Source organism: Schistocerca serialis, chromosome 2, assembly GCF_023864345.2.
Source record: "Schistocerca serialis cubense isolate TAMUIC-IGC-003099 chromosome 2, iqSchSeri2.2, whole genome shotgun sequence".
Classification (NCBI taxonomy): domain Eukaryota; kingdom Metazoa; phylum Arthropoda; class Insecta; order Orthoptera; family Acrididae; genus Schistocerca; species Schistocerca serialis.
The window spans coordinates 449771615-449783872 of NC_064639.1; the positions used below are offsets into that span (position 1 = coordinate 449771615).

The following is a 12258-nucleotide window of genomic DNA, read 5'->3' on the forward strand; positions in this document are numbered from 1 at the left end:
CACACGCTTCGCAGTCGAAAACGTGGCGTTCTTGACAACCTTTGACACTGCTGATACTCCCCTGATGGTTCAACCTTTTTCTAAGGCACTGTGGACCTGCAACCCCACTAAATGTGATCGCACCACCTTAGAGTGTAGTACGCCCGCAGTTTTTGCTCTCCGCTGTTGTATGTACATCACTGCAAATCCGGAAGGCACTTTTGAAAATAAATGAGGCATACTGCGTGTAAGTTACAGTTTACCTCAAGTTCTATCTTCAGTCATGTAGAAAATATAGTCTAGTCATAGTAATAGTACACTGAAGCACCAAAGACACTGGTATAGCCATGCGTATTCAAATACAGACATATGTAAACAGGCAGAATACGGCGCTGCGGTCGGTTGATGTTGCTACAATGGCAGGTATATGTAAATGTCGCGTGACTAGGCCCTCCCGTCGGATAGATCGTTCGCCGGGTACAAGTTCAAATGGTTCAAATATCTCTGAGCACTATGGGACTCAACTGCTGAGGTCATTAGTCCCCTAGAACTTAGAACTAGTTAAACCTAACTAACCTATGGGGATGAAATGATGATGATTAGGACAACACAACACCCAGTCTCTGAGCGGAGAAAATCTCCTACCCAGCCGGAAATCGAACCCGGGCCCTTAGGATTGACATTCTGTCGCAATGACCACTCAGCTACCGGGGGTGGACAATGGCAGGTTATCATTATTTAAGTGAGTTTGGACGTGGAATTATAGCGCGCGCACAAACGATGGGACACAGCATCTCCGAGGTAGCGATGAAATGGGGATTTTCCCGTACGACCATTTCACGAGAGTACCGCGAATATCAGGAATCCGGTAAAACATCAAGTCTTCGATGTCGCTGCCGCCGGAAAAAAGATCCTACAAGAACGGGATCAACGACGGCTGAAGAGAATCGTTCAACGTGACAGAAGTGCAACCCTTCTGCAGATTACTGCCGCTTTCAATACTGGACCATCAACAAGTTCCAGCGTGCGTATCATTCAACGAAACACCATCGATATGGGCTTTCGGAGCCGAGGGCCCACTCGTGTACCCTTGATGACTGCACGCACAAAGTTTTGCGCCTCGCCTGGGCCCGTCAACACCGAAATTGTCTCGTTTCGAATTGTATCGGGCGGGTCGACGTGTACGGGTATGGTGACGACCTCATGAATTCATGGACCCTGCATGTCAGCAGGGGACTGTTCAAGCTGGTGGAGGCTCTGTAATGGAGTGGGGCGTGTGCAGTTGGTGTGACATGGGACCCCTGATTCGTCTAGATACGACTCTTACAGGTGACACGTACGTAAGTATCCTGTCTGATCACCTGCATCCATTCGTGTCCATTGTGCGTTCCGACGGACTTGGGCAATTCCAGCAGGACAATGCGACACCCCACGCATCCAGAATTGCTACAGAGTGTCTCTAGGAAGACTCTTCTGAGTTTAAACACTTCCGCTGGCTCCAAACTCTGCAGACATGAACATTATTAAGCATATTTGGGATTCCTTGGAACGTGCTGTTTAGAAGAGATCTCTATCCCCTCGTACTCTAATTGATTTAGGGACAGCCCTGCAGGATTCACGGCGTCGATTACCTACAGCACTACTTCAGACATTAGTCGAGTCCATGCCACGTCGTGTTGCGGCACTTCTGCGTGTTCGCGGGGCCCATACATGATATTAGGCAGGTGTACCAGTTTCTTTTGCTCTTCATTGTAGTAGCAGTTTATTCATCCGTAAATCATTCTTACGAGGAAATTCGACAGGTAGTAATATTATAGTTTAATAACAACAGGACTAAAATAATTCATATACACAGTGATTGACGTACTTACATGTCTAGTTTGACAAGGAGCGGTCAGATAGTCGACAATGGTCCGAAAGTAGGAGCCGTCCTGGCATTTGCCCGAAGTAATTTAGGGAAATCCCGGAAATCTAAACCAGGATGGCTGGACGAAGATTAGAACCTCCGCCTTTCCAAATAAAGGGTCAGACTATTTAAAACTGTGCTACTTCATTTGATTTATCCCTAGTGTAAACAGCTTCGCAAGGTTGTTGCTGAATAATGTGAAATGCTGGTGCTACATAGTTCACTGAGTTGAATAAAACTTTTGGAAATGCCCTATACTAATGGTGTATTTCTTAACCGTGTCACAACCACGTTTACATTAGAAATTGGTAAAGTACCTTACAACAATTTGCTTAGTACAACTGCAGAACTTAAACTAATTTTGGTGAGAAAGATGCAAGGGAAACATAATTTTTATACTTAATTTCTTATTAAATATAACTGTGGGGAAATTGATAGACAATCTTTCACTACATATGACTTGGGCAAAGAAATACTGTGAACGGATTGGTACGTGAAAAGACGAGAGATATTTGAACTGTATTGTTGGTAGTTTTATGGTGTACGTGTTATGTGTGGATTTCCAGCTTTCTAACATGTTTTCAGTTTTGTCATGCTCACACTAAGGTTCTGTATATCATTCCTAGATTACTATTGTTTGTTTTGATAGGTTAAACACCTTGAATATAATAATCAGCCTTTATTTATTTATTCGTTCATTCAGGGATTGGAAATGTGAAGCCAGGAGTTGAGTTTAATTTTTACATGGACCCCGAGGCTGCGAGTTTCATTTTCGACACGTACAACACGTCCAGCGCAGAAAAGAAACCGATAACTTTAGTTCCCTGGGAGACAATTTTTTCCAGAAATCACATAACGATGGTGAGTACCTGGCGATATTTCGCGCGACAGACTTTTGTTAAAGCTTCCTCAAAATAGGAAACATCATATGAATTTATTGAAAAACATATCCTGAAAATATAATGCACAGAACGAAGTTATCCTTATTTATGGGAATGGAAATAAATGATTACCGTATTGTACACTGCACAAGTATTCAGTGTGCACGACGGGAATATCAGCTTTATCTATTTTGTAAAAAGAAGAAGTAAGAATTGTAGAAAGAATTTACAGTTAGGGTTTTACGGACCATCTTTTCCTATATCACTTGCTGTTACCTGTGGCTTCCTCATTGGCATTACCAGGACAAGGTAGTATCTGCTCATGTTGTAATCAAAATAAAAGAACTGTAAGAGAAGTGTAAAACGCAGTTAGATGAATCTATAGCGCGTGGTCACCCCGCCTTTGGGACAGCCCAGGTACACTCTAAGACAAATAAATAAAAATAACAACGCACAACGGCGGAGTTAACCGAATGGGACGGAATTCGGTAGATGTGATGTACATATACAGACAAACTTAAGATTACAATTTCAGAAAAATTTGACGATTTATTCAAGAGAAAGAGCTTCACAAACTGAGAAGTCAATAATGCGTTGGTCCACCTCTGACCCCTATGCAAGCAGTTATTCGGCTTGGCATCGACTGATGAAGTTGTTGAATCTTCACCTGAGGGATATCGTGCCATATTGTCCAACTGGTGCATCAGATCGTCAAAATCTGGAAATGTTTGGATAGGCCTGCGCATAATTCCGATCTGGGGAGAGATTCCGCGACACTGATGGCCATGGTCGGGTTTGGCAAGAACGAAAACAAGCAGTAGATACTCTTGCTGTGTGCGGGCGGGCGTTATCTTGCTGAAATATCAGTCCAGGACGGCTTTTCATTAAGGGCAACAAAACGGAGCGTAGAATATCGTTGACATACTGCTGTGCTGTAAGGGCGCCGCAGATGGCAACCAAAGTGGTTCAGCTGCGAAATGAATGGTATCCCAGACCATCACTACTGGTTGTCGGGCCGTATGACTGGCGACATTCAGTCTAGGATCCGACCACTGTCTGGGGCGTCTCCAATTTCATTTCATAGCAGAACTACTTTGGTTGTCATCTGCGGCACCCTTACAGTACAGCGGCACCTCGACGACATTTTACGCACCATTATGTTGCCCTTCATGACAAGCCATTCTGGGCTTACATTTCAGCAAGATAATTCCCGCCCATACAAGGCGAGAATTTGTACGATATCCCTCAGGGGAACATCAAAAATGGCTCTGTCAATCAGTGCCATGCCAAATAACTGCTTACATAAGGGCTAGAGGTGGACCAGCGCATTATTGACTTGCTCAGTTTGTGAATCTCTTTATCCTGAATATATCATCCCATTTTTCTGAAACTGTACTTTTTTGTTTGTCTGTGCATGTACGTCACATCTGTCGAATTCCGTTTCATTCGGATAACTCCTTCGTGGTGCGTCTTTTTTTTTGTCTCAGAGTGCTTATGCGCACATTATGGCACCGGCACCCACTGCTGAATTCAGTCAGTGATCCGGAACTGTTGTTGCGCGCTGGACATCGTAGTTAAGACGGTTCGCATCACAAGTGACACTGGCTTAGCGACGCACGATGTAAGACTCACGCGTAATATGAGGACTGACTGATGGCCAGGAAAATATCTCCTAAATGTGGACAAATTTTGTAGAGTGCCTTAATTGTTATGAGGTGCCATTCTTGCAACAATTTTGGTCCAGCTGCCATACAAATGCAATGTGCATTTTCTTGTTGGCAGCTATGTAAAGTGATTTGTGCCACGCGTTACGTAAAAGTCGATTAAGACGAGTATTGTGTAGTAATACAATTTGTTTATGTAAGCACTGGACTGCGGAGAGGCTAGATGGACTCAGAACAATAGTGTGTCAAGAAGAGAAGGCGTGGATCGTTCCATTAGGGCTACACCACGAGAACATGATAGGATTGTTCGAATGGTTCTGACGAACAGACGGAAGTCAGCAACTGAAATCCGGACAGAGGTCACAGGCAGCGTGTTAACACGAACTGTTGGGTACAAATTTATTATTTATTTATTTATTATTGTTTACTATTTCAACATCCGCCACCTGAAATCTAATTCAAGTCGTATTTCCACATAGCTACAGCAAGTTGAATACAACTGTACTTCAACATTCCCTTCAAGTTTTTCAGTAATTCGTGAAAATTAAATATAATACAAAAATGGAAACCACCCGAAACTCTTAAACTATCGTACTGCACTTGCTGATCATCTGTACCACAGTTGCAGCAGATTACTGAAAGCAGGACTGAGACCTAGATTTGCTATGCATCCTCTACTACTGACACCGTAGCACAAACACAGACAGGCTTGGTGTAGAGTCAGTCAACTGGGAGAGCAATGAGTTTCGATTTTATTTGTGGTGGTCTGACCAGCAACCAACCTGTCCATAGATGACCTGGTGGGAAGTCACTAGAAGCAGAGGTTCTCCAGATATATACCTTACCAACTCCCAGAATCTTGGTATTAGGAGATTTTGGATATGACAACAGAAATGATTTGGTAATTATTGAAGGGTGGCGAATGCTCGAAGTATTTGACAGGCGTGATAAACCCTGTACTCATACAAATGATGACCAGGGAACAAAATAAAATTTTCCAGCACGATAATGCAAGAGACCACATAGCAATATACACCACAAACGTCTTGGGGAATACACAGGTCCATGACTGGCTTGATATACCCCTGATTTATCACATACATGTCATATAAACATGTCTGGGATACAATGGGAAGACATATCTTTTCATATCAGCTTTCAGTCAGTATCTTCAGTAATATGCAGTGTGTGTTTCAGGCAGTTAGTTAGTTACTATTCGTTAGATAACATTCACCATAAATGTTATGACATGGAATGCGCCAACACAACAAATATAGAACACACACACACTCATATATATACAGGTATATATATAGTTACATGCTGGTCATTTAACAACTAATTGTTTCTATTCACGAATTCCTCTATGGATAGATTGTCAAATAGCTTTATGGCTGCATGTTTCATCTCTTTCTGTGTCCAAGTTGGATTCATTAAAGAGTAATACAGATGATTTTGCCTTCTAGTGTTGTGAATATAACTGTTTGAAATATTCCCAGCTTCTTAAACTATTCCTTCAAGAAGTACCTGTGAAAAACCTCACACAAATCTCTCATTACTATGTTTCACGCAGTGAATACTTTTCGCCAAAACGAGGAAACACCCCATGATGTTATCTAATTAGACATTAGTGAATCACAATATGCAGAATGTGTTAACTTACTAATTCTATATTCCCAAAGTTCACAATTACTTTTATGGCAAAGGTAGTAGATCTCAATTATTTCGGTAGGTCTTTTCAGTTTAAGTACTCAGCAATATGCACTTAGCTAAGAACTTAGAACTTTCTACCTGTTATTTATTTCTTGTTGCTATATTAGGCTAATATGCAGTGGGATATTTTTGACAGTACAAAGTCGAATGAGCTGCGTTTTTTCAAAGTTTAAAGCTAGTTCACTTGTGCAGAAAGCAACTTTATAACATACGTCATTTACTAGTCTTTCCGTTGATGCTTCTTTGCTCAGCTTCACAATAATGCTTGTGCCATACGTAAAGAGGACTAATTCTACCTTTAGATTCAGTAATAAAGAACAGTAATGAACCAATGATCTAACCCTGTGGGACTCCCACTGTAATTTTTCCGTTGTTGTTGTGGTCTTCAGTCCTGAGACTGGTTTGATGCAGCTCTCCGTGCTACTCTATCCTGTGAAAGCTTTTTCATCTCCCAGTACCTACTGCAACCTACATCCTTCTGAATCTGCTTAGTGTATTCATTTCTTGGTCTCCCTCTACGATTTTTACCCTCCACGCTGCCCTCCAATACTAAATTGGTGATCCCTTCATGCCTCAGAACATGTCCTACCAACCGATCCCTTCTTCTGGTCAAGTTGTGCCACAAACTTCTCTTCTCCCCAATCCTATTCAATACTTCCTCATTAGTTATGTGATCTACCCATCTAATCTTCAGCATTCTTCTGTAGCACCACATTTCAAAAGCTTCTATTCTCTTCTTGTCCAAAATGGTTATCGTCCATGTTTCACTTCCATACATGGCTACCTCCATACAAATACTTTCAGAAATGACTTCCTGACACTTAAATCTATACTCGATGTTAACAAATTTCTCTTCTTCAGAAACGCTTTCCTTGCCATTGCCAGTCTACATTTTATATCCTCTCTACTTCGACCATCATCAGTTATTTTGCTCCACAAATAGCAAAACTCCTTTACTACTTTAAGTGTCTCATTTCCTAATCTAATTCCCTCAGCATCACCCGACTAATTAGACTACATTCCATTATCCTTGTTTTGCTTTTGTTGATGTTCATCTTATATCCTCCTTTCAAGACACTGTCCATTCCATTCAACTGCTCTTCCAAGTCCTTTGCTGTCTCTGACAGAATTACAATGTCATCGGCGAACCTCAAAGTTTTTATTTCTTCTCCATGAATTTTAATACCTACTCCGAATTTTTCTTTTGTTTCCTTTACTGCTTGCTCAATATACAGATTGAACAACGTCGGGGAGAGGCTACAACCCTGCCTTACTCCCTTCCCGACCACTGCTTCCCTTTCATGTCCCTCGACTCTTATAACCGCCATCTGGTTTCTGTACAAATTGTAAATAGCCTTTCGCTCCCCGTATTTTACCCCTGCCACCTTTAGAATTTGAAAGAGAGTATTCCAGTCAACATTGTCAAAAGCTTTCTCTAAGTCTACAAATGCTAGAAACGTAGGTTTGCCTTTCCTTAATCTTTCTTCTAAGATAAGTCGTAAGGTCAGTATTGCCTCACGTGTTCCAGTGTTTCTACGGAATCCAAACTGATCTTCCCCGAGGTTGGCTTCTACTAGTTTTTCCATTCGTCTGTAAAGAATTCGTGTTAGTATTTTGCAGCTGTGACTTATTAAACTGATGGTTCGGTAATTTTCACATCTGTCAATACCTGCTTTCTTTGGGATTGGAATTATTATATTCTTCTTGAAGTCTGAGGGTATTTCCCCTGTTTCATACATCTTGCTCACCAGATGATAGAGTTTTGTCAGGACTGGCTCTCCAAAGGCCGTCAGTAGTTCCAATGGAATGTTGTCTACTCCGGGGGCCTTGTTTCGACTCAGGTCTTTCAGTGCTCTGTCAAACTCTTCACGCAGTATCATATCTCCCATTTCATCTTCATCTACATCCTCTTCCATTTCCATAATATTGTCCTCAAGTACATCGCCCTTGTATAGACCCTCTATATACTCCTTCCACCTTTCTGCTTTCCCTTCTTTGCTTAGAACTGGGTTTCCATCTGCGCTTTTGATGTTCAGACATGTGGTTCTCTTATCTCCAAAGGTCTCTTTAATTTTCCTGTAGGCAGTATCTATCTTACCCCTAGTGAGATAGGCCTCTACATCCTTACCTTTGTCCTCTAGACATCCCTGCTTAGCCATTTTGCACTTCCTGTCGATCTCATTTTTGAGACGTTTGTATTCCTTTTTGCCTGCTTCATTTACTGCATTTTTATATTTTTCTCCTTTCATCAATTAAATTCAGTATTTCTTCTGTTATCCAAGGATTTCTACTAGCCCTTGTCTTTTTACCTACTTGATCCTCTGCTGCCTTCGCTACTTCATCCCTCAAAGCTACCCATTTTTCCGTATGCAGATGATATGGCTTCCCCTTTTGTATAAGCCGAGCTGCCTAAGGCAGTTTTCTGAATACTATTTCTTAAAGAACTAAACCAGGCACGTGCTGAACTACGTTTTCCATAAAAACGTAACTTCTGTAATTGAATATTATGATCGATACAACGAAAGTAACTGGAAATCCCTACTGGTCTTATTTTATTATTTGATGATATTAATGTGTGCTCAATGAACTATACAAATATCGGTCTCAGTATAGTGGCCCTTTTGACATCGAAATTGTAACTGGCTAAGTGTCTTATTACTACTCTGGTCCGTGACAACCCAGGAACACATTACCTTCTCAAAAAGTTTACAAATTGGTGTAAGGAGTGACATTGGGCGGCAGTTATCGAGACAGAGCCCTAACAATGGCTCATTTAAATCTGTCGGCACCAATGATGTGTGTCGCTATGCATCGGAGGAAATTCTCTCTAGCTTCCGGCGGCTATCTGATTTGGTGGAGACTGCTAGTCTCGCTAGCGGGATGAAAGCAGAGCTCACCATCTGCAGCATCGTCGACAGGACTGACTGCGGACCTTTGGTACAGAGCCGAGTGGAGGGTCTGAATCAGAGGCTGAGACGGTTCTGCGACCGTGTGGGCTGCAGATTCCTCGACTTGCGCCATAGGGTGGTGGGGTTTCGGGTTCCGCTGGATAGGTCAGGAGTCCACTACACGCAGCGAGTGGCTACACGGGTAGCAGGGGTTGTGTGGCGTGGGCTGGGCGGTTTTTTGGGTTAGATGGCCTCGGGCAAGTCCAGAAAGGGCAACAGCCTCAAAGGGTGCGGGGCAAAGTCAGGACATGCGGGGAACAAGCAGCAATCGGTATTGTAATTGTAAACTGTCGAAGCTGCGTTGATAAAGTACCGGAATTTCAAGCGCTGATAGAAAGCACCGAAGCTGAAATCGTTATAGGTACGGAAAGCTGGCTGAAGCCAGAGATAAATTCTGCCGAAATTTTTACAAAGGCACAGACGGTGTTTAGAAAGGATAGATTGCATGCAACCGGTGGTGGCGTGTTTGTCGCTGTTAGTAGTAGTTTATCCTGTAGTGAAATAGAAGTGGATAGTCCTTAGAATTATTATGGGCGGAGGTTATACTCAACAACCGAGCTGGGTTAATAATTGGCTCCTCTTACCGACCTCCCGACTCTGCAGCATTAGTGGCAGAACAACTGAGAGAAAATCTGGAATACATTTCACATAAATTTCCTCAGCATGTTATAGTCTTAGGTGGAGATTTCAATTTACCAGATATAGACTGGGACATTCGGATGTTTAGGACGAGTGGTAGGGACAGAACATCGAATGACATCATACTAAGTGCATTATCCGAAAATTACCTCGAGCAATTAAACAGAGAACCGACTCATGGAGATAACATCTTAGACCTACTGATAACAAACAGACCCGAACATTTTGACTCTGAAAGCGCAGAACAGGGAATCAGTGATCATAAGGCCGTTGCAGCATCCCTGAATATGGAAGTAAATAGGAATATAAAGAAAGGATAAGATTTATCTGTTTAGCAAGAGTAATAGGAGGCAGCTTTCAGACTGCCTAACAGATCAAAACGAAAATTTCTGTTCCGACACTGACAATGTTTAGTTTTTATGGAAAAAGTTCAAGGCAATCGTAAAATGCGTTTTAGACAGGTACGTGCCGAGTAAAACTGAGGGACGGGAAAAACCCACCCTGGTTCAACAACAAAGTTAGGAAACTACTGCGAAAGCAAAGAGAGCTTCACTCCAAGTTTAAACGCAGCCAAAACCTCTCAGACAAACAGAGGCTAAACGATGTGAAAGTTAGCGTAAGGAGGGCTATGCGTGAAGCGTTCAGTGAATTCGAAAGTAAAATTCTATGTACCGACTTGACAGAAAATCCTAGGAAGTTCTGGTCTTACGTTAAATCAGTAAGTGGATCGAAACAGCATATCCAGACACTCTGGGATGCTAATGGCATTGAAACAGAGGATGACACGCGTAAAGCTGAAATACTAAACACCTTTTTCCAAAGCTGTTTCACAGAGGAAGACCGCACTGCAGTTCCTTCTCTAAATCCTCGCACAAGCGAAAAAATGGCTGACATCGAAATAAGTGTCCAAGGAATAGAAAAGGAACTGAAATCGCTCAACATAGGAAAGTCCACTGGACCTGGTGGGATACCAAATCGATTCTACACAGAGTACTCGAAAGAACTTGCCCGCCTTCTAACAGACGTGAACCGCAAGTCTCTAGAGGAACGGAAGGTTCCAAATCATTGGAAAAGAGCACAAGTAGTTCCAGTTTTCAAGAAGGGTCGTCGAGCAAATGCCCAAAACTATAGGCATCTATCTCTGACATCAATCTGTTGCAGAATTTTAGAACATGTTTTTTGCTCGCGTATCATGCCATTTCTGGAAACCCAGAATCTACTCTGTAGGAATCGACATGGATTCCGGAAACACCGATCGTGTGAGACCCAACTCGCTTTATTTGTTCATGAGACCCAGAAAATATTAGATACAGGCTCCCAGGTAGACGCCATTTTCCTTGACCTCCGGAAGGCGTTCGATACAGTTCCGCACTGTCGCCTGATAAACAAAGTAAGAGCCTACGGAATATCAGACCAGCTGTGTGGCTGGATTGAAGAGTTTTTAGCAAACAGAACACAGCATGTTGTTGTCAATGGAGGGACGTCTACAGACGTTAAAGTAACCTCTGGCGTGACACAGGGGAGCGTTATGGGACCATTGCTTTTTGCAATATATGTAAATGACCTAGTAGATAGTGTCTGAAGTTCCATGCGGCTTTTCGCGGATGATGCTGTAGTACACAGAGAAGTTGCAGCATTAGAAAATTGGAGCGAAATGCAGGAAGATCTGCAGCGGATAGGCACTTGGTGCAGGGAGTGGCAACTGACCCTTAACATAGACAAATGTAATGTATTGCGAATACATAGAAAGAAGGATCCTTTATTGTATGATTATATGATAGCGGAACAAACACTGGCAGCAGTTACTTCTGTAAAATATCTGGGAGTATGCTTGCGGAACGATTTGAAGTGGAATGATCATATAAAATTAATTGTTGGTAAGGCGGGTGCCAGGTTGAGATTCATTGGGAGAGTCCTTAGAAAATGTAGTCCATCAACAAAGGAGGTGGCTTACAAAACACTCGTTCGAACTATACTTGAGTATTGCTCATCAGTGTGGGATCCATACCAGGTCGGGTTGACACAGGAGATAGAGAAGATCCAAAGAAGAGCGGCGCGTTTCGTCACAGGGTTATTTGGTAAGCGTGATAGCGTTACGGAGACGTTTAGCAAACTCAAGTGGCAGACTCTGCAAGAGACGCGCTCTGCATCGCGGTGTAGCTTGCTGTCCAGGTTTCGAGAGGGTGCGTTTCTGGATGAGGTACCGAATATATTGCTTCCCCCTACTTATACCTCCCGAGGAGATCACGAATGTAAAATTAGAGAGATTCGAGCGTGCATGGAGGCTTTCCGGCATTAGTTCTCCCGCGAACCATACGCGACTGGAGCAGGAAAGGGAGGTAATGACAGTGGCACGTAAAATGCCATCCGCCACACACCGTTGGGTGGCTTGCGGAGTATAAATGTACATGTAGATGTAGAAGACCATGACAATGAAGTAATGGAAATGATCGTATGGCATTGTTGGCCGGGAAGCCCCATTCGGGGGAGTTCGGCCACCGTATTGCAATGGGTATTTAGTGGACGCC

At 42.7% G+C, this 12258-nt stretch overlaps 1 protein-coding gene across 1 annotated transcript in view; it reads left to right on the forward strand.

Moving 5' to 3' along the window:
- Positions 1-12258, forward strand: part of LOC126456071 (uncharacterized) — a 237472-nt gene that overhangs the window by 219399 nt on the left and 5815 nt on the right. The window contains exon 7 of the mRNA XM_050091826.1: positions 2589-2746. Within this exon, the coding sequence (XP_049947783.1) occupies positions 2589-2746 (158 nt within the window). The remainder of the gene's footprint in view (positions 1-2588; positions 2747-12258) is intronic.